This window comes from Culex pipiens, chromosome 3 (assembly GCF_016801865.2).
Source record: "Culex pipiens pallens isolate TS chromosome 3, TS_CPP_V2, whole genome shotgun sequence".
Lineage (NCBI taxonomy): Eukaryota > Metazoa > Arthropoda > Insecta > Diptera > Culicidae > Culex > Culex pipiens.
In genome coordinates this window covers 19,763,126-19,787,313 of record NC_068939.1, presented here as the reverse complement: position 1 = coordinate 19,787,313, position 24,188 = coordinate 19,763,126, and the positions used below count along the sequence as shown (strand labels likewise).

Below are 24,188 nucleotides of genomic sequence, written 5' to 3'. Positions count from 1 at the left end.
CTTCTGGTATTCGTCATCGGTGATTGCCCGGCACGGCGTTGCATCAAGTCGTTGGCAATTGCATTTCTTTTCGCAGAGGGTGAGCAGCTGCCGACAAGACCTTCGTATGAACATTTTGTTTGGGAAGCTAGGCGAACTAATAAATTGAAGTTACCGTGCTTAAATATTTTTAAAATCTTTTATTCCTACACCACAATAATCAAACTGTACAGCGCAGGATTTGTTCGACATGCTGACTCTCGTAGCAAGCCTTCAAATACCTCGTCCTTGATAAAACGGAAGGAAGACGGAAAAAGAGAATTGCTCTTTTGCTCACTGTCTTCCCGGGCAGACGGTAGTAACAAAATTCATGCCATTTCAATAACAAATACTGTTAAAATAACAGAAAGTGTTATGGAATCTTCTTGAAAAATCCATTTTTGCATAAGGGTTTAATAACAGTTTATGTTATCATAACAAAATTTGTTATTGGTCTGATATTGATTGAATGCCAAAACAACTTTGGAATAACATTTTTTGTTATGGAAGAATACCTCAAACTGTTATTGGGATGATCGGATTAGTTGTTAAAATAACAAAAAATAATAACAAAGATTTGTTCGAAAAATAACTGAAAATGTTATTAGTCTGTTATTACAATAACAACCAAATAACAAAAAAATCATAACGGCGAATAACAAATGTTGTTATAAATAACGTAAAATGTTATTGGCCTAGTATTTTCAAATATCAAAAAATGTTATTCCCAAGTTATTTCCGTCTGCTCGGGTTGAAAGAAAATCATTGCTCCAAGTTTTTTTCTTTAGCAGCGCCTTGCTGAAAGAAATGTAACACTCCAAACTTCAATTAGCTTTTGGTGACTTCAACCCTGCCAATGTTTACTCGTCAAATTCGGCAAAGGCAGGCTCCCGCTCTCTTTGGTCATTCATTTTCCGACGACATTTGATGGCGATGGCATGTCTTTCTGTCAGACTGTGCTGTCCACATTCTCCGACAGTTTGAAGGAGAATGGAATCTCTCTCCTCTCTGCGCGAGTCAGTCAATCAGTTTGACAACCTCTTCCTTGTACATAGTCAATTCGAACTTTAAATTTTTAAAGTGCCTTTCTGAAAAGCAGTTGCCAATTAGTGCAAATTCAATTAACGATATTGTTTGCAATTATTTCAATCATGTTTGCCCAAATATAAATATTGCGTACATTTACATGGGGCGGAGGTTTGCCAATCACACGCTCGGAACCGATTTTTCATCAGAAAAAATTTCAAACTGTATGCGATTAATGTTGCTACAAAACCGCGATTCCAATTGGCAAGTTAAATTAATCAGAAAACGAACGATAATGACGTGCAATTATGAAATGGCACGAACGTTTGCTTTGTCCCGATAAAATATTCAGCGTGAATTATATTTATTTTAATTCTGTGGAAAAAGTTAAAGTGTATCACCGAACTGGTTATTCATTAATGCAAATTTGTTTGTTTTTGATGTTTGATGCGCCGAATGCAAAAGCTTTTCGAAATTTAAATACAACTTTGAAGCTGAATGTTTCACTGTTTATGTTTTCATTGTAATTTTACTTTTCATCATCATCATACCGAAAATAAACTAACCAAAATAGAGCTACTAAATTGGCCTTCTGGGCTTTCGTTCCAAGGATGGAGTCCCATTCCCTAGAAGGTTTATTTGCAAAAAATACTTTTCCATGTTGTGCACAGATAAAAAAAAGCGATAAAACTGCAAAACCCGAGATTTGAATACACGTACCACACAGTAAAAAATCGTGTAAATTTGGAAGGTAGAATATTACTTTTTTTATGATGTAATTTCACCTCAATTTATACCGAAAAAGTGACATTACAACAGAAAAGTTGTAAAATTACACATTTTTTCTGACATAAAAGATCTTCCTCTTCCCAGATGTAATATTACCATGATTTTTTTTACTGTGCAGGTTTGTGATGGCGTTTACTTTGACCGTTCTAACTTGACTGCTTTTTTTTACAGTGTATCATTAGCATCCCCCTTCGGAGGGCATTGTCGGAAGGGTTATATGTAATTATTTGGGATGAATATTGCATGGAATCACCGGTGTGTAAAGTTTGCCTCCGATAGCGTGTAATGAAGCGGGCTTTTTTTGGGAAAATTGGGCCAAACTCCGGTTGGGAGCAACTTTCACGTTACACGCCGGACCGGTAAATATTTAGCCGGAAAACTATTTTTGGCAGCCGGTAACTCTATATCTGGTATATACATGAAAAGGATGAATGTGAGTGTATATGTTTTAGTTTGTGTGTACGTGTGCAGTTTAACTGGGCAAGCAGAAACTAGAAACAAGCTAGATTTATGCAAAGTGGAGAAAGCAAGCTTCCCTGCACCGTGCGGTACACGCGGTTCGCTTGTACTTCGGGTTTGCTTTGCGCCTTCTTTGTTCGGTTTACACCCGTACCCGACTCACACGAACCGAGGGTATTTTGGTTCATCGTACCAGCGCACCACGACACTCTCGGTTCGCCGCGTCGGTTTTGTGTCTGGCACTCACCCATGGCATGAGCCCGGTGTATGAGCCAAGGTGCTTCACTCGATACGAGCCGAGGTACGTGCCGTGGTACGCGCTGGCGGTACAAAACGGGTTCAATACCACGGCGCGTACCACGGCACGCTGGGTTCATGCCATGGGTGAGTGCCAGACACAAAACCGATGGGGCGAGCCGAGAGTGTCGTGGTGCGCTGGTACGATGTACCAAGATACCAATACACAAATGGGTTCAGGCACGTACCGAAGCTAGAAAACCAAACCCACGGTGTGCGTTGGCACTGGCGCATGGGAAGCTTGGGAGAAAGTATCAAGCACAGGGAAAAAGCTAGGGCATAAATAAATAACAGGTAAAATTTGCTGCGCTCATGCAAACTTTCGGGATGTTTCAGAGTTTGTCTTTTCGTTTCAAATAGAAGGGAGTAAAAGTTTCGTTATGAAGTGCAGCATACTGCTGTTCGTGATGGTTTCAGATTTATTGCAGATTTTTTTACGGCAAAACGACTCTTGAGTTGTTTGGACTAATGGTTTATGGTTTTTTATAATTTTATACTTAAAAAAAGAGACAAATGTCTAAAATTTCAATAAAATCAACATAATTAAAAAATTTTAAGACATCATTACAGTTATGCTACCATCAAAAACATTTATACAGCAATTACGTTTGAAAAGAGTAAGGGGCCAACTTTTTCAAAATAAGAAGACCCGTATTTTTTTGTTTGGCCATTAGGGTGGCCCAGTAGGGTGTAATAACAAAATCGATTTTCCAGCACACAATTTTTCAGTTCCTTTTGGGGTCCTAATCAACTCCCCGAAGTTTGAGAAAGATTGGTTTAGTCCTCACTTTAAGCAAAGCGATTCAATTTTCCATATAAATTTGTATGGGAAAAACCATTTTTTTGAATTTTGATATTTAAAAAATCCACGTTAAATGCGATATCACAACCGGATTCATATTTGGATGCTCTGAAAGGTGCTCTACAACTCTCCTGAAAGAAGATACAGCGTCCTCAAAACTCGTCTAAAGTTTTTGAACACGCTGTTTCTTTTTATAGGAGCAAGTTAGCACCATACTCTCTTCGGGAAAGTTATAGAGCACATTCCAGAGCAACCGAATATGAATCCGGTTTTAATTTAACGTGAAACGTGGATTTTTAAAATATCAAAATCCAAAAAAAATGTTTTCCCCATACAAATTTATATGGAAAATTCAATCGCTTTGCGCAAAGTGGGGACTCAACCAATCGTTCTCAAACTTTGGGGAGTTGTTTAGGACCCCTAAAGGAACTGAAAAGTTGCTGTGCTCACTAAATTTGATCAACTTTATTTTTTTCCATACAACCATATTACACCTTAGTGGCCCAGTCTTTATTTTCAAAAAAATCATATTTTGGGAATGTACGGGTCGAAATCAGCAATTTTTTTAAATTCGTTATTAAAATTTTCAGCATAGACTCTTTCGTTCAGAACAGAACAGAAAAAAATTGACTCTTTCGTTCAGATACGGTAATAACACCATTTTATGTTTTCATACGACTTTTCCAAATAATAAGCTAGATTTTTGGACATTGAACAATTTAGCATAGCATAGCATAGCATTGGTGTCTACCCGTAGCTGCTACTTCGTTATTGACCAGGACCCCCAAACATTGCTCCGTGGACCACAGATGAAAAGTAGGAACCAATCATCACCCCTTCGCAATTTTCAAAGGTCCATGTCGTGCTGATCAATACCGACGCCGGCCACGACCAGAGGTAAGACACGGGGAAGTGGATGGGAATGTTAGCCGATACTTGAGTGATGGGACCGCTAAATCAGCTGCGTCTCCGACAAAGTATCACATGAGTTTTGAGGGGTTAGTAAGATGGGTGGGTAATTCTCTACCAACTCACACGAAATCGGGAAAAGTTGCCCCGACCCCTCTTCGATTTGCGTGAAACTTTGTCCTAAGGGGTAACTTTTGTCCCTGATCACGAATCCGAGGTCCGTTTTTTGATATCTCGTGACGGAGGGGCGGTACGACCCCTTCCATTTTTGAACATGCGAAAAAAGAGGTGTTTTTCAATAATTTGCAGCCTGAAACGGTGATGAGATAGAAATTTGGTGTCAGAGGGACTTTTATGTAAAATTAGACGCCCAATTTGATGGCGTACTCAGAATTCCGAAAAAACGTATTTTTCATCGAAAAAAACACTAAATAAGTTTTAAAAATTCTCCCATTTTCCGTTACTCGACTGTAAAAAATTTTGGAACATGTAATTTTATGGGAAATTTAATGTACTTTTCGAATCTACATTGTCCCAGAAGGGTCATTTTTTCATTTAGAACAAAATTTTTCATTTTAAAGTTTCGTGTTTTTCTAACTTTGCAGGGTTATTTTTTAGAGTGTAACAATGTTCTACAAAGTTGTAGAGCAGACAATTACAAAAAATTTGATATATATACATAAGGGGTTTGCTTATAAACATCACAAGTTATCGCGATTTTACGAAAAAAAGTTTTGAAAAAGTTACTTTTTGCGTTTCTCTTTGTTTCGTCGTCCGTGTCTATCAAAAAACGGACCTCGGATTCGTGATCAGGGACAAAAGTTACCCCTTAGGACAAAATTTCACGCAAATCGAAGGGGGGTCGGGGCAACTGCTGTGTGAAATGGCGGAGAATTACCCGGGTATGAGGTCAGTATTCACTGTGGTAGGTGATGCGACCATAAGCAATTTGTTTATCGGTTGAAATTTTAAAAATCTTAGGCAGCCGACTGCGGAAAGATAGCTATCTAGGGATTTAAATATAGTATTAATTCGACCGCGGCTTCATTTATTAAAATGATTTTATATCATAAGCCTTAAAAAAATTCGACGGCGTGCCTTCCAATCATCGATGATATAGAAAGTACTTAATCCAGCAATACGACTTGCTAGTCTAAAAAAAAATAGGTACGTTTTTATAGAAAACTATAAAAAGAGAACAACACAAAAAAACTCATCGGCCAACGAACGCGAGTGAAAAAAAAACAATGAAAAAAAAAGAAGAAGGTAAAAAAACAGAACTGCGCGTCCCGAAAAGCACCACACAAATGATGCTATTATTTAATTATAATGACCAATCACCCCATGCACTCGAACAGCGACACAAAAGAGACGGAAAATAACACGAAAAACAGGACTGCGCGTCCACACAGGCACCGCACTACTGATCTTTTGGACATTGAACAATTTCTATTAAAAGCCCAACTAATAACCTTTCATTTGCGTCAAAAAAATGTTCAAAACGGTTGAAACGGCTCGGATTTTTTAAAGTGATTTTTGCGAAAATTTACAAAAATGATTGATTTTGGAACCACCAATGTACGGCGTATGTCACCCTAATGGCCAAACAAAAAAGAAAATATATATAAATATATATAAAGGGGTACAATTATTTTGAATAAGGAAACTCTGGAAAAATATTGAGCCGATCAGAGAACTTTTGTTCGGTTTATGCTCTTTTCGAATAGAATTGCTGTATGAATTCCTGAAAATGTTTTTGTTGTAATTTTCCGATCCAATATCTTAATTACCAAAAAATAAAAAAAAGCCCAAAATAACCTAAACTGTGTAAATGGAAAAGTTGGCGTCGCATTATCGAAAAATAATAATTTACTTAATATTCTCAGACTTTGAACGCTTTTAATATAATCTTATTCTTATTCTTGAATACTTTTTTGGTGATGTAGCACTCACAAAATTTCACAAAAAAAACACCATTTTTATAATAAACAAAAATCATATGGGCATCAAAAAACACAAAATTTAGCATGATTATTTGCTTTGATGGAGATTTTAATGCAAAAAAAAAATAGAATTTTCATTCATTTTTAGAATACTTAAGTATCCATAATGTTTTATATGAACATCTAATGACGCGAAAATTTGTATAAATTTTTTATACATTTGAGTTTTAATGGTAGAATACAACAATTTTCACACAAAATCGTAAAATTTGCTAAAAATTTAAGTTTTTATCATGGCAATATTAAATAACGCAAAATTTTGTAAAGATTTCGAAAAAAATTCGCATAATACCGTATAAAAGTTATCAGCTGAAAAAACTGTTCTTTTTTACAATTTTAATTTTTATTTTGGGCGATTCCTCTGTGGAACTGTCAACTTTTCTTGTCTTTTGGGAAAAAACGATACGATCTACCTTCCAAACAAAAAAAAAAACAATGCTGAAAAGTAGTAATTTTGTGCTGAAAATGTGAAAAACGGTATTATGTGAAAATTGGACTATTTAACATTTAATTTTCTTATGTAGTGATTTTTTTAACACAATTTTGCGTCATTTAATACCCATATTGCAAAAAATATGTTTTTTTTTCAAGTGATATCTTTTGAAAATTTAACAATCTAGTGAAAACCTGTGCAAAATATCTTATCGTTATATTGCCAATTATAAAAAAATCAAGTAATTATAACGTTTTTGGGATTTTTAATAATATTTTAAACTTCTAGTGTAATGAAAATATATTCACGTCATTTGTTAGTCATATTGCAAACTATCCAAATTTTTGCAATAAAAAACGGTATTTTGTGAATGTTTTTTAGCACCGTCATCAGGGTTCAGCATGTTTGTGTGACCCAATTTAACTTTTACTTTTAAACATGCTCAAACCATCCACATTAACGACCCCCGGGTCTTTTGTGGTCTCTATTGCAAGTTTCTGCTCGAACCTAGGAGTCCGAAGGCTTGAATGGGGAGAGCACCCAAACCTCTTTCTACTCCAAGGAACCTTCCACCCCAGTGTTTGAACTGACGACCTTTGGATTGCGAGTCCAACCGCCGCCAGCGATTCCACCGGAGTAGGCTTGGTTTGGTGTGTTGTTTGTACTTATGGCATGGAGACGACTCCTACACCTGGAATGACTTTACGGCCTAACAACCGAGGCCGGGACCGACATTTTACTTCCTCATCCGATGGAAGGTTGGAGCAGATGGGAATCTAACCCAGAATCATCCGCTTACAAAGCGGACAGCGTGACCATTCGGCCACGCACTGCCACATTTTCTACATTGCTAAATTTTCAAAAAAATATGTTTAAAAATAAAAGATGTCAAAGTTTGAGAAGACTTTGTATGATTATTAAATTTTAAGAAGTCATTTTAAACGAGTTTTCGTCGGTTATTGCCGTGTAAATTAGCGGGTTTCGATAACTCTAACTCAATTGTTATCGTTTCAAAATTGCTGCCCCCTGATTTTTTGAGACAATTTCGAGGAGGCATTTAAAAAACTGTGAAATAAATTTGTAGTGGGGATTTTTAGTTTTAATTTTCAAGGTGAAAAATTGAAGTACAATTAAGTCGAAATTTTTGACTATTTTTTATTTAACAACTTTTGAGCAATTTTGAAACAATTTGATTATAAACATAAGAAAAGCACCCCAAAAAAAGAAAGTTCAAAAAGTTGAAAAGATTGCAATCAATTGTCTTTTTTTATCTTTTGTGATTACCACTAGCGTGCACAGGGTGGGGCAACATGGGGCAACTGCCCCACCATCCTCAGAATAAACGACGTAATATTCAAAACGTCCATATTATTGCCCCACCTTTCGGGACCATCCATAAACCACGTGGACACTTTAAGGGGGGGGGGGGTATGGCGATTGTCCACGCTCCATACAAAAAAGATTTTTTTTGTATGGAAAATTGTCCACGAGGGGGAGGGGGGGGGGGTTGAGATTACCAAAAAAAGTGTCCACGTGGTTTGTGGATGGTCCCTTCTCAAGGAGCTGGGCACGCTACTGGTAATTACCCTTTATTTTTCAACTGACGATATCCCGACAACTTTTTTTGAATTTGATGCAGAATTGTTTCTTTTGATAGAGGTATTGCAAAGACAAAATACACACTAATACATAAAATTAGAAATACGAATACGTAAAGAATAACTCACTTACTTAATTTCATAAAACAAAAAAATAATAATCCTTTAACCTACACTAAACAGTTGAAAAAATTATGCTTATATTTCATCATACCCAGTCCTTTCGAAAAGAAACGAGAGGAAAGTACTATTTGGCGAGAGTAAAGACCTCTCGCGCTACAACAACAACAAATCGTGTTCATTCGTTCATTAAAACAGTTCATCCCATTGAGTGGCTTATATGAACAAATGACCGCCACTTAATCACCGAACCGTGGTGGCCGATACGGCAAAGGCGCAGTTCAATATGCCGAAGGTTTCGGGTTCGAGTCTCGGTATCAACACTTTTTTTTTGAAGGGTTAATTTTTTGGAAAATTAACCCACGAGTAAAGTACTCTCGGTAATTCCGGGATTTATCCTCTCCGTCCGTTCACAGTACCATTTTACTACCGAACCATGCTCTTTATCCTCTCATATACCGATGCCCAGTTCCATGGAGTCGTTTTGCCGCAAAAAACTTTTCTGTTCTGAAGCTTCTAATCTTAATTAGATTTTACGCCGACGCGATTTGGAGGTTAGAAAGGAGTGTACTGTTTACATGGACTTATGGAAATTCGTCGATAATCGACGAAGCCCATAAGGCTTTCTAGGCCCAGTGAAAAACATATAATTTAACCCAAAAATTACGAACTTCTCGTCACAGTGTCCTGATGCAAAAAATGATCAAGCTGTAGCTGTCACAGCCCTGCGAAGTATGTTGGCTGACATATCGGGCGGTAAGTCAAAAAAAAAACCAGCTAGAAGTGGCCTGACAAAGAACTTTTGCTAGAAAGAGATAGGAAATCTGATGCAAACAAACGTCCAGCTGCCATGTAAACATACTTTGAATGTATTGGTAAATTTCTGAATAGAAAGCCTTATGTCAATAGTGCACACGAGCTGTCAAATGACGTCACGGCGTCAAACCCAATTAATCAATTTTTTTACGACGGTTTCACTCTATTGCGCACGCAGCTAACCATACTGCAGTTCAGTATGAATTTAAACCTGTTCAACGCCAAAACCATAACCAAGACCGAGAAGTGCCAAAAAGTAGGTTAGGAGAAAACAAAACAAAACAAGAAAGGAAACATTAGTCCGTACTCACCCGCAAGCTGCCGGTATTGCGTCGATCTCCGGGCATCGGTATCATGCCGATTCCGCTGGCGATTGGGACCACGGTGCCGCCGCCGGTTCGTATCCCCTGGCCCAGAGTGGCCCTGTGGCGTGTTGTTGTTGTTGATGATTGTCGTGTCATTGTTGTGGTTAGTGTTGTTGTTGTTGTTCGAGTGACAGTTGTGTGTTGTTTGTTGACAACCGCATCGACGCAGTTTGATGGTGAGTGTGTGTTTGTGTGTTTTCGGTTTATTGGATAGTGCATCAGATACACAAACACACAAGTTAACACACACACAGATACGACACAACACAGATACGCACGTGATTGGTGGTCGATGCACGCCATGTTGGGGTCCCAGGTTGCGACGTGATGCGGGATTGCATACATTTGGGCGCGCGCGCACACAGTTTGCGATTGTTTTTAGTTTTTTTTTGGTTTGTTTTATTGGTGGACGAGGAGTTCAGCGGAAGAGGTGTGGTTTGTTTTACGTTTGAAATGAGAGAAAAAAGCAGACATGGAAAAAAATACATCAATCAAAAAATATATATTGAAAAAAGATATGGAAATTAAAATCAGTATAGTAACCGAAAAATGGTACACACGGATGCGAGACGGAATGAGAGAGTATTTATCTATATATTTTTTAAAGGGGGAAATTAACGTGAGATATTGCGAGAACTGAGTGAGCAGGCGAGATTGGATTGCAGTAGAAGGGATTCCATCATATTGCTAGTTTTTATATAGTTTTTTTTGTTCTATTTTTAAGAGCACAGCGAAAACAACGAGCGAGAACCAGTAGTGGAGGTGGAAAGGTGGGCTGTGGTGGGCAGGCAGAGCGAGGCGGATTATGCATAATGAAAGATTAATTTGTTTTCTGAAACTATGTATGCGATTTGTTGTATGGGGAAATTATTTGTTTTTTTTTTTGTTGATGAAATGGGCGACCAAAAAAGGTGATATTGTGTTTAGGGTGAGATGGAGTAACTTGATGAAATTTTTGAAGAGTAAATACAGAACGAAATTAACAATTTGAAAATCAAGTAGATTTGTTTTTAATTTTTTTTTGATATTCTGTAAACTTTGCATATGAAATGACATTTTGAGTTTCTTACATTCCAACATGATTTGTTATTATTAAAACAGGTGCAAGTATTTTTGAAAAATAATAAACATTTTTTTAAAAACTTCATCATCCCGGTACGAGAATCAAACTCACGACCTCTGGATTGGAAATCCAGCTAGTCGTAACCCATCCCCTACCGGTCAGTATTCCCAGTGAGCAGATTTACTCTTTGAAGGTAACCTCTCGGCCACGGTAGCTCGGCAATTTATAAATATTTAAATAACAATATTAATTTCAGTAAAAACAGAGTTTAAAGAAATTTCAACAATGCGTTTTTCGGCTGAGTTTTTAAGTATTAAGTAAACTTGGCCAAATCCAACGAGAATAAAATAAATATAACTGAATTTAGGGATTGTTCGACATTTCCCGGAAAATCATTCACAGGATTACCATTACAGTCCAGACTCGATTATCCGAAGCCTCGATTATCCGAAGCCTCGATTATCCGAAGTTTCGATTATACGAAATTCGATTATCCCAAGGTTGAATGGGACTTCGAATAATCGAATCATTGACCAAAAATTATTTTTTTTCGTATTTTTTCATTTTCTTGCTTTAAACATAAAATTTGAGTTGTTGATTGCCTATTAAAAAATAAAATGCATTTTTTCAATACTGCATCACCAAAATGGCTTTGGCCGCTATCTTGGATTTAAAAATTATAAATCATTTTAGCCTAGTTTAGGGGTCATACCTAAGCTCGTCAATCAAAAATTATTTCAGTTAAACTATTCTCCGGAAATCGTATTTCAAGGAAATTTATTTTGTTATTTTCTGATGTATAGTCGAATTTGCAAAGAAAAGTCCAACTGGCAATTCCGCTTTGAAACTACTAACTTTTGAAATTTTCTATAGGAACAAAATAGCCTACTTATCCTCACCAAAAATAACAGTGCTGAAAAATTCATAATAGCACTCGTTTGAGCTCTGTATACTGCATTTGTATACTGCCTCTGTTCGCATAAATGTCTCGTATTCAATTTCATCATGTTTGAGTTAATGACGAGGTAAATGATGTAGTTTGGTTTAAAAGCCAACTTCAGAAAATACAGTTTACTTTTCTGGTCATTTTCGAATAACGAAACGGCCTACTTATCACCATCATTGATAACAGAATCGAAAAGTAATACTTTTCGATACAAGGGCTGAAAAGTTCAACATTTTAGCACTCAAATGAGCGCCATAAAGTTGAACTTTTCCGCAATTTATTGAAAAGCAATTCTTTTCAACGTCATTTTGAACTCATCGTTCAAGAATTTACCAGGCACATTTCGATGTCGTCGTGCTATCTTGTCGCACCAGCCATTTCGACGTTCCGAGAAAAACGCGTTTTAATGTTTGATCTTGAATAAACAAAAACGAAAGCACGCAATGTAAACAATAACAAACACGTTTTGTTTGGCTGACCATTCTGTGCATTGTCCCGAAGTTTGGTTGAAGTTGGTTGCTGGAGTCCCGAGTTATAATTACAAATGTTTACGGTAGTCTAACTTGTACGTGCGTCAAACGCGTTCTGATCTGAAATCCCTTAGCCCTTTGTCGCACTTACATCAATTTTCAGGGAGTGACAAGATAGCACGACAAGATTGAAACTACTTTCATATGAAAAGTGACAAAAATTTTCGGAGCTTTTTTGGTTTTAATTGAATATCTCAGGATTGAAATCGAATTTTGGGGATCTGTGAAAAGATGAGGCTGAGGCATTGTGAGCTGCACAAAATGGAGTTCTTAACTCAATTTGGTTCAAAATGCACGTACGACAAGTTAGCACGACGGCGACGATTTGCCATAAAATTCAAAGGGTGTTTTTGGAATTGCAAAAAATGTAGTATGCAACCCGTTGCCAAATTTGATAATTTTGAGCCAAATCGGTTGAGGTTTAAGGGTCGCTATAAACAGTTAAAAGTTGGTGAAAAAAAATCTCTTCATGCAAAAACGTCTTATTTAAATCGCTAATAACTTGCGGTTCTTGGACAAAGTTGTTTGTCATAAAATTTTACATAAGTATCTCACAATTGACAATGATCTGACACATTTAACGTAACCTTTTGGTGATTTTTTTTTAAATTTTTTGTTTTTCTGAAACATTTTTTGCAAATTTACCCATACAAACTTCAACGGCTGATTGCGACCCTTAAACCTTAACCCTTTACCGGCCATTTTTTTTCGAATTTTTTTATTTCCACGTGTTTAGGAAGGCATTTTCAGCAACTCTTGTTCTACGAAAAACTTCTTCTCTTGCTTTATGTTTTTCTTCTTTTAATTTTTGTTTTTTTTTTTTAATTTGCGATTATCATGTTTAGTTTATGTTTGTTTTGGGAGTATTTGGCTTGTTCTATCACCTCCTATCATTACCTTTTGCCTTTTTAGATTTTTCTATAGAATGATACCATCACCATTGAAATTGTAAAAAAATGCATAGAGGCATAGTCTGGGACACTACAAAAATAACTTCATACTTATTTATGCACAAAATAAAGGAAATGTTAGAGAAAAACACAGCCAAAGTTATCCCCAGAAAAAAATGACATTTTATAAAACATTGGCATAGTCATATATATAAAATTTTAAGAGTTCTTCTTTCCAATACTTTTAAGAAATCTAAAATTGGTTGTAAATTTGTTTTGGGCGATTTTTTTAGCCCGTCTAGAGGCGGGGTTGGGTTGTAGAGGGTTAACCAGTTTGGCTCAAAATTGGCACAGTTACTTATTTTAACCTAAAAAATCGAGCCAGGGGGTTTCTCTTAAGGGGTTACATGCATGTAAATCGTCAAAAATGTCAGAGGTTGGTATGAGCACACATTTAAACTTTTTTTAATCTTTTTGCAGGAGATTAAAAAATACATTTTCATCTATTAAAAAAATAAATATGAAGATATTTCGGTGTACCATTGTCGAGATATAGCTATTTTAAGTTAGCAGTTTTAAAAAACGGGTGTCACGATATCTCAACTTTGACCAACTAGCTCAAAATTTCATATAAAAAATCGTCAGTATTTGATTTTTGTATTTTTCTAAAAAGCTAAATTTCAAAATCGGGCTTGGTCATGCACACGGGATATGTCTTGGGAGTCTTCATCCCAAATTTCAGCCAATTTGGTCTATCCCATCTCGAGATATCGTGGCACCCGAAAAACAATTCGGTGTTTAGAGAAAAACGTTCACAAAGTTTGATAGTTCGCTTTGCGCATGGCAAAATAGTGAACTTAAATCGTCTCTTACTCAGTTCAGTCACGAAATATCTTCATGAAACTTTCAGGAGTGATTGAAAATCATCTTTTTAGTGAATTTAGTGAACTTTCTGTAACATGAAATTTTATGATTTTCTACATGTATGTAACCCCTTGAGATTTTCCAAAATTTTCAATATTTCTTGTCACCATAGTGATGGTGCAAAATCTGATTTAGGAGATATGTGTTTTTGAAAAAAAATCTTGTTTGAAGGTATCGGAACCTGTACAACAAAATATTAAAAATATTTTTTTAAGGAGCAAAATTAAATTTGCAATCTAAAAGTACTGTACTTTTTTTTGATAAAATTTTCCTTTTCCAAGTAACAGCTACTTTTAGGTTTACGTTTTCTTTTTTTGCATTTTATACTTTTTGAAAGAAAAGTTACCCTGAAACAAATATTTTTGGAATGCTTAGAGAATTTCCTACAATTTTCTCTTTGGAACTTTAAAAACGGGCAATTACTTTGAGAAGTAATTTTCAACTGACGATATCTCGGTAACTATTGGACCGATAGTCACTGTTAAAAAATGAAACTTTTGGGAAGATTTCTGATCATTTTTGTTTTTGATTTCTGTAATTTGGAAAAACAAGTTATCTTTAAAATTTAGGATTCTAGTTTAAGCACATAAACTGTAATGTATCTTTAACAAACAAAGAAGTTTCAATTTAAACAGTGAGCAACAACTTGGTGCTTTGAAATTATGTTTTAATTGTATTTATTTGAATATCAAGAAGATACATCATGACAAAAAATAAAAACCTTCACATTGTACCATTTTATCATTCCACAATCTGAAATAAAACAAAAGCACTAGGTCCATAATTCAATAACATCGCAATCACACCATATTTATTTCAACTTTCAAACAAATCAAATTTGTCGTATTTCCCGAATCGTAATCAAAATGGAAAATTATACATATCCCACCAACAAATTGAATTAAAATTAATCATTTGGCCCTTCCCTATCCCCCTTTTCATAGAAAACACCTTCATAGAAACTCCCACACTCAACCAGGAAGGATCAATTATCGTTCATCATTTCCAATTACACATTTCGAGTTTTCTCTCTATGGCTGCTGATTTGATTATATCCTGAACACCCAAACACACACACGATTTCCACGTTTGGCCCCACTGCTGCTGCGAACCGATTAAATCAAATTACTGGCTCATTCAAAGATATGAACTTGGGTCGTGTGTGTGTATGTGGTTCACACACACTGACACGAATCCTTATCAACAACCAAAGTATGAACCAAGAAAGTGAATGTCTTCTTCCCTCGGAAAAGCTGCTCTCGTTTGCTGCGAACTTGGCAATGCTGAAATATCCTACTGATTTTATTTTGCATGCTACACACAGACTCACACACAAACTAAGTGAAATGGTTTGAGTGTGTGTGTGAATGTTTGCGGAGTGAATTTCCCTTTGATTTGAATTGGAAATCATATCCAGTCAAGCACCTTCTGGGGGTGAGTGTGTGAGGGAATCTTGACTAACTTTTGAGAACGGTTGATTTTTAAATATATTTTCATACAATTTTTACAATTAATTTCCTTTGTACTTTGAAGGGCTTCGACATTAAATAATTTTTAAGTAAATAATTCGTCCCATCTGAATTTTCCACCCAGGCGAGGCCAAAGAACTTTCACCCAACTTAAAGGGGTTCCCTCCACCCTTTTATGCGCACTCCACACCAACAACGCTACCTTTGGCAGCAAGTTTCGGAAAATCCGGTCCGAAAGTCATTAGCATACATACGCCACGAGCATCGAGCTGGAAAATCAAAGCCAGCAGTACCCTCTCTTTCGCAGGAAAATTGCTTTTCCCCGGTCGTTAATCGCCCGAAACGCCCACCGAACTAAACCTGGAAAGCTCCAGTTGCGGATTATAGAGTTTGCTTATTTTTGGATTGAATATTTTTTGACCAACTTTGCTCAAACATTGACACAAAAACAAAGTCGTCGATAGTGCGATTCGAGTGCTTTTAATTTCCGGTCTCGGGGGGAGCGCGCTGCTAATTAAGCCGATTATGTTTGGAATCACTTTTGATCGCCCGGCAAACAGCACGTACTCTCGGCGGCGGTAATAAATTGGATTCGAGTGCATTGATGGAGTGTATTAATTATAATCTCTTATTTTTCCCCGTAGCTAGGATTGTGACGTAGCCGATTATTAATATATATGTGAAAAGTTGTTGTATTCAACGAGGCAATAATTCCACAAAAAGTACTTTACCATTCTGAAATGGGTCATTGGAAGCAGCGAGAGGTCTACCACCACCTGTGACTGAGCTAAGCTGTACCAGCTAATTCCAAGTCTGATGCAATCTATACTTTCCGATAATTTCGTTGCCGGCCAGCAACTTGTGGGTTGAACCTTGTCCAAAAAAAATGGGATGTTTATATAAAATTGTCTAAAAAATCTGGACCAGTTTATAGAATTTACGCTATTGAAGATATTTGTAAAGTTCACAGAAATTTAATTTTTTGTCGTTGAAAATCGAATCACTTTTTTTCTTATGTCAACCATTCAAACAAAGCAAAGTGGTCTTCTAGATCGCAAAATTCGGTGGAAAATTAATTTTCCGAAAAATATTTTTGGAAATCTTTTGTCTTCTAGAAAGTTATTGTGCTTGTCAATCCAAGCAACTTTGTAGAAAACACAAAAATTTTATCCCATAATCTACGCCTTCTACGACCAAATTTGTAGAAAGCATCAGAGCAAACTTTCAAAAATCTGTTTTTTTAACGTGACAATTCATGGTTGAGTTTTAGAGAAAAGTGATGTAAGGGCAATTTTAGAGTTCTCAAAAACAAACCTTTTTAATTCAGCTATGTTTTCAAAATGTCTTGGTATTTTTCATGAAAAGGCCCAACAAATCACCTTCTTTTGAAACGTAACGAACTAAAATTTGTTCAGCCTTTTCGGAGATTAAAAAAATATGTTTTTTTGCACAGATCATCAAAAAATGCAGTTTTTTGGGCCGCTCCAATTCGTCAAACAAAAAATACGGGTCTTATCTTTTGGCTTGATATTTAAGCTTGATTTTCGTCCAAAAAATATATAACAAAATGGATTTTATTTGTATTTTTTTATTTGGCTCATACTTTGTGGAGGCTTTCTCTATTACAAAGAAGCTATTTTGTGTCATTGGCTCACCCATACAAGCCTCTATACAATTTTGGCAGCTGTCCATACAATAATGGTACGTACATATTCAAACATGGGTAACTTTTGAATGAATATTCTTATCAATTGGTGTCTTCGGAAAAGTTGTAGGTATTGTTGAGGACTATTGAGTAAAAACTAGATACACGGATATCTCAGCAGCTAATGGTCCGATTTTCAATATTAAAACATGAAACATTCGTAAAATTTTCCAATCTTTTCGAAAACAATATTTTGTTTTTTTTTTGAATCAAGACTTTGAAAATATGCATTCAAATACATTTTGTTGCCACTCAATCCTTTGAACTTGTCAGAACTGTCAAAATCAGGTTTATAAATAAATTATTTTTCCTTCCAAGGCAAAAAAAAACATCCGTCGTTCATTACAGCTCATATGTTGATATTTCATGAGGTTTTTTTATGAATCAATTTTATCTCCAAAAACAACACTCTACAATTTTTCTCACGACATCAAATCGATTCTATGGATGAACTAATATTGAAATCTAATTTGTATTTTAATTTTTGGCTCTCTTCAATGATTCACAAAAAAAATGAAAGAAATCCGTAGGCTTATCATAGTTTGATAATATTTTGAAAATTTTCCTAAAATGTTTTAATTAAACGAAAATTTAGGCAAATTCTTCAGTGGTTTTCATCAATTATCTGAGAAAGTAAAATATAGTAAATATAATATTGAATTACAAGGTAAAATTTTAGTGATTTTAAGTAAAATCATGACTCAAAAAATATTTGCTTATCTTTTGAAAAAGGATCTTATAAATTGATAAATTTATGGAAAACACAAGTTTCATTTGTTACTTGTCAATCGGTCTGAAATCACTCTGGTCTGGTCTAAAATTAATTATTTTGAAAATGAAAAAAACAAAAGTTTTAAACTTCTATGATCCTTAAAAATATTTTCCAATTTAGTTAAAAACAACACAACTTAAAACTTTGTGTTTTCTGCAAAAATATCTGACATTTTTGTTCTTCAACTCATTAAATTTTAAAGCTACAATGGGTATGAGAAAGCATTAAAAACTATTACCTTGCGATTTTTTTTCGATGATTTTAAACAAAAAATCATCCCGAGCAGACGGAAATAACGTGGGAATAACATTTTTTGATATTTGAAAATACTAAGCCAATAACATTTTATGTTATTTATAACAAGATTTGTTATTTACCATTATGATTTTTTTGTTATTGGATTGTTATTGTAATAGCAGACTAAAAACATTTAAAGTTATTCTTCGAACAAATCTTTGTTATTATTTTTTGTTATTTTAACAACTAATCCGATCATCCCAATAACAGTTGGAGTTATCCTTCCATAACAAAAAATGTTATTCCCAAGTTGTGTTGGCTTTCAATCAATATCAGACTAATAACATTTTTTTTTTATGATAACATAAAATGTTATTAAACTCTTATGCTAAAATGGATTTTACAAAAATATTCCATAACACTTTCTGTTATTTTAACAGTATTTGTTATTGAAAAGGCATGAATTCAGTTATTACCGTCTGTTCGGGATTGCAATAATTAGAATAAAATTTCTCAAAACATCCTCCATTCATTAAAAATCATATTCGTCAACCATTAATAAAACATTCCGAATAGGTGGAATCAGAGTTAGAATCGGAGTCGGTGTAAGGTCGCTCATACCTCAGAAGTCGGAATAGGATTCTACAAATTTAAACAACTTTGGATGATTTTGCTATTAATTATTTTAAATTAAAAGATATTACTCCAATTGCGGCTGAGTTATCTAAATTGCTTGTATTTTACGAAGTACCCGGGCAGACGGTAATAACAAAATAATAACATGAAGTGTTATGGAATATTCTTGTAAAATCAATTTTTGCATAAGAGTTTAATAACAGTTTATGTTATCATAACAAAATTTGTTATGGAAAAATAACTCCAACTGTTATTGGGATGATCGGATTAGTTAATAAAATAACAAAATAGAATCACAAAGATTTGTTCTGTTATTACAATAACAATCCAATAAAAAAATCATAACGGCGAATAACTAAACTTGTTATAAATAACATAACTTATTATTGGCCTTGTATTTTCAAAGATCAACAAGTATTATTCCCTTGTTATTTCCGTCTGCTCGGGTATTTAATACATAATTTCTGATTACTTGACAGTCCGAGCGAAACCGGACACTTCTTGGAAAATACTGCCAGAATTTCTTTAACCTAGTTCCAACCAGTTGTTTCTGCTAATATTTTTCGAAATACGCAACATAACTGCATTTGCAGGTACTGAATTAAAACAATTACGCCGCGTAAGGTAGTAAACCCTAAAAAAACCCAAAGTTTCACCACGTCATCGCCATCATCATGAAATTTGATAAAGCGAGTAGCTGCTGTGAAGCGGAAAGTGGATCCCGATGGTGGTGTTTTTAACGTACAAGATCCAAAACTCAAGATTACTCCCGTCGTCGACAACGACCTTTGAAATTTGGCGCGCTTGCCGTCACCCTTCAGCCAAACAACCAACGGTGATTATTCTAACGGCGGTTAAGGGAATGTGGAAAGGGGGAGGGTAGTGAGGGGGGGGGGGGGGGTGTTTGCAAACTGCCCTTCACCCCTCCCTATCCTTCGGTTGTTCTATCGTCAAGAGTGCTTTTATCCATCTGGTGATGAGCAGTGTGGATGAACTAGGGGGTGTCATCCCGAGTTGAAAAAGTGATTCAAAAATAACAAAATTTGTTCATCATACTGTGTATTTTTCGATTCAATAATAACAAATTTTGTCAGTGTTTGCTTTGGTACAAACTGATTTCACGACAAAAAGATAAAAAAAATGCTTAAAAGTAACAAACATTGTTATCACATTTAACAAATTGCGTTCGCATTTCACCAGCAGCTTCCACTCGGGGTCCCCTCCAAACCGACCCGAAAAAGGCACCAAAAGTTTATCGACGTCACATTTTCGACTTTGTAAATGAATTTGCTTGCCACTTGAGGTGGCGGTGCTGGCTTGGGTGGCAGCGTAATGAAATAGAGTCCTCTCACTTTTGACAGCCAAGTTTTTAGCTTTTTGCCGCAACGGAGATGACTCGCGGGCGGCACCCCCTCTGCGCTCTTTGTCGGGGAGGGGTAATTTTCATCGGATTGAATTATTGAAAATTATGATAATTTTCCAGGGTATTGAAGGTGAAAACTTTACTGTAATGGTACAGCAAGGGAGCTGATTGATTATATTCAAACAATCTTGAGCTTTAGTGGTTTGCGGGATGGGGGAAAAGCTCTTGAGAAGCTTTTTCAGGGTGCACTTCAAAGCTGGATGGGGTCAGAGGGGGGAACGGCCCGATTTTTCACTCTGGGTTTTCGCCCTAACGAGCTTGTTGCTGAGTTCCAAAGTAAACAGACTGCGGACCTTTTTTCAGGGAAGTATGCTGATCAAAAGATGGTATTACATGGAAATTGAGAGTGCTTTTGATTTTTTTTTCATGGGAAAAGATTGTGAGCCACAATTTTGTTTTTAAAGCAATATATTTTTTTGGCTTTTTTGCTTTAATATTTTTAAATAAACAAAAAACTGTTAAGAAAAGATTGAAATTTGTGTGCAAATGTTTAAATTTTAGACTCTTTTTTGGTTATCGTCAAGTGGGTCCTCGTCGGTTGGCGGCGTTCCGACTAGAAAAAGGGTTGTTAACGTAGAAAGCACCCTTGCTGCGCCAAGTGTCACGTGTTGGTGTGGGGGTGAAGGGGTTCAAAATTGAGTGCGCTAAAGAGTGTTTATTTATCACGGACAATGTAATAAAGGAGCCTCTGCCAACGAAGGACTCTTTTGTGTGTGAGAAAATCGAGCTGGGACAGAGGCGTGATGTTGCTAGTTAAATTGAGCTTAAATTGGACCGAAAATAGGTGCTTGGGACGAAATGAGCTGGTTTCGGTGAATGCTGTATTTTGGGACAATTTCGCAAATGACACGGTTTATGGCAATTATTTTCTAAGCTTTTCCTTTCTGTATCAAACATGAATATTAAAGGAACGCACACCTGTACTACTTATGATTCTGAGTCGATAGGGGAAATATATCCATTCTAATCAAACCCCCTATCTTCGTCATATCAAGAGTTTGATGCTCGATTAAAGCTCCAAAAATACTATTTAGGCTATAAACTTACCAGCAACGGCACCGCCTCGAGTAAGCACGCAAATTTATGCCATTTACTGGCCAAAAAGATCAAATTTAATGCACTTTTGATCATAATTTGTATTTTGCGAGACCATTTCTCATCATTTTGGTGGCACACACATCCACACGCAAGATGAGAGGTTAACTGCTTAACGAAAGTCGCCATCAATAACTTTTCACTTGCGCTAACGATTTCAAAACGCTTAAGATATAAAATTGCTTCCAACTACCGGCAACATGTTCTTTTGCCTATTAGTTAGTCACTCACTTGAAAAATAATCCCGAAACATGTAAAAAAATAGCAAGCGCCATAAAAAAAACAAACGCGCCAAGTCTTTTGACGTTTCAATTTTGACTACCCATTCCAATCGAAGGCTGAAGAAAACCGAGCGAGAAGCGAAGGCAAATAAAGAACAAAAGGTGGCCACCAACACCACAAGCAGCGCCTGTTGGAGTGAGCCAGTGATGCCAGGAAATTTGGTCTATAAATGCTACTTTTCATGAGTGTTCGCTTAAAATTTCATCAATTTTGGCAGCACGAAGCAGATCCAAAAGAGCGCTGGAAGAAAAAAAAAGCATTAAGCTGAAAATAGGAAAATGGGCGTGGCCTAATGCACTCGACTGATTAGAATGCATTTGGGGAACATTTTATTCAAATGCTTGTAAAAGGAATAGCATAACTTTAAATAAAAGTGAAAATCAACGGAAATGTTCACAAAAAGTTGCTATCCTCGTTGGTGTACTTGGTTTTAGTAAATTTCAAGGAACACTCTAGATTATCCAGCATCATTCAAACACGACTGCTTATTAGGATTAAAATGGGTATATTTCCCCTATGAAGAATTCTTATGAACTACACAGGAAAAAATAATGTAAATTTGGAAGCTGTAATTTTGGGAGGTTGAATATTACCTCTATTATGATGTAATTTTACCTCAATTTAGACTGAAAAAGTGACATTACACCAGAAAAGTGGTAAAATTACACATTTCCAGAGGTAAAATTACACCTTTTTTTTGACATAAAAGATGTACCCCTTCCCAGATGTAATATTACCATGATTTTTTTTCTGTGTACCAAGGTTTCATGTCCCTTAAGGGTGCACAGCAACGAAGGAAGTTGTTGTCTTCTTATTCCAAAATTGTCTAACTTACGAACCCAATCCTGCAACAACGGGATTGTAAAATTTGTCAAACTTTGTTGTAAATCACTTTGTGGACAGTACTTCACGGGATGAATAAAAAAATATTTCAATAGTACCCGTAATTTTGAAGATATTAAAATGTCTGTAACAAAAATCTGGGTGCAAAAGCTCTGGTTGATGTGCACCGTTAAGAACACCTCAGACAAGGTGAAATATCACCTCGATGTCGTCACAGGAGGGAAAAAGTTACAATGTTCAAAGTTAATCTCTCTGTCCGGAAGTGGATTCCTTTTCTACCTCCCTCTGGTAAGCTACAAAAGGAGATTGCAAAGCTCTACCCGCTCAAAACTCTGTATGTTAAATTTCCCATCATTAGTCTTCTCGTGAAAAACTTTCTCTAACCACTTTAGTGGCGCACAGGGGCGTTTTCTTTTTGCTAGGATCAGGCACAGAAATCAGGACATTTTTGGGGTCAAAAGAAGGTGAAGAGGGGGATAAAAACTTTCATATCTTCAACAAGTTTTCTGCTCTATGAAATGTGCCATAAATAAGGGTGAGGGTGAGGTTTGGGGGGGTCGAAAATAGGGGCAGCCTCGACACTCCATCATAAATGTTTAAAGTTTTCCATTCTGCTAGTAAGGGGCGTGTTCACAAACGTGCGCACATATTCTCACCATTGCTCATTTCCCTCGACACAATTTCCCACATTTTTTCTCTGCTCCCTTCGTTTTGAGTGGAATACTGGTGAAAAACGAACCAAGGATTTATGCCACCAGACCGCCTTTCTTTAACTCACTGACAAAAGCCAACAATGGTGAGTCTTTGCACCCCGCCCTCGTCCTCGTCCAAAACGCAAGCTTTTTCTGATCCTGGCTCACACGTGGAGGCAATTTTTTTTTCAAGGCAGGCTCAAACGAGAACACGAAACTATTACCAAACTGCTTCTTGCTCGTTTTGTTCAGGAAGACAGCACACATTTTTGCACCCCACCACCCACAAAGAATCATTAAAGAACACAAAAGCTTCTTCATGTGATTTTTGTTGCAATGTCATATTTGTGAAAAGTTCAATACCGACCGGGTCTTCCCGAGCCGTTTTGCGTTGTCCCCCTACTTGCTCGACCTGACCGTGCCCGAAATTGCAAACTTCCGGGACGGTCGGCATTGATTGCACACGTGCACACTGCACACCCAAAGTGGTGGGGGAGAGTTCTCCTAGAAGTGACTTGTGACCTGCAGCAATCGTTTTCGACCGAAGTTCTGTAGGGTGAACCCGAGCAGACGGAAATAACTTGGGAATAACGTTTTTTGATATTTGAAAATACTAGGCCAATAACAATTTATGTTGTTTATAACAAGATTTGTTATTCGTCGTTATGATTTTTTTGTTATTGGATTGTTATTGTAATAACAGACTAATAACATTTTGAGTTATTCTTCGAACAAATCTTTGTTATTATTTTTTGTTATTTTAACAACTAATCCGATAACAGTTGGCGGTATTCTTCCATAACAAAAAATGTTATTCCAAAGTTGTTTTGGCTTTCAACCAATATCAGACCAATAACAAATTTTGTTATGATAACATAAACTGTTATTCAACTCTTATGCAAAAATGGATTTTGCAAGAATATTCCATAACAATTTTTGTTATTTTAACAGTATTTGTTATTGAAATAGCATGAATTTTGTTATTACCGTCTGCCCGGGAAGTGTCACTTTTTGGCTCCTTCTTAATCGTGATCGTTGTAAAATTG

At 36.2% G+C, this 24,188-nt stretch overlaps 2 protein-coding genes across 9 annotated transcripts in view; both read right to left on the bottom strand.

Annotated features, from left to right (window-relative positions):
- The window catches only part of LOC120412866 (60S ribosomal protein L28), a 510,937-nt gene that overhangs the window by 190,813 nt on the left and 295,936 nt on the right, over window positions 1-24,188 (bottom strand). The window lies entirely within an intron of this gene.
- Window positions 1-24,188, bottom strand: part of LOC120422922 (kazrin-like) — a 225,603-nt gene that overhangs the window by 41,801 nt on the left and 159,614 nt on the right. For 6 of the 8 annotated variants that reach the window (XM_052710456.1, XM_039586499.2, XM_039586497.2 and 3 more), the window contains one exon: window positions 9,582-9,693. The exons of the other annotated variants lie outside the window; for them this stretch is intronic. In XM_052710456.1, the coding sequence (XP_052566416.1) occupies window positions 9,582-9,693 (112 nt within the window). The remainder of the gene's footprint in view (window positions 1-9,581; window positions 9,694-24,188) is intronic. 8 annotated transcript variants of the gene reach the window in all.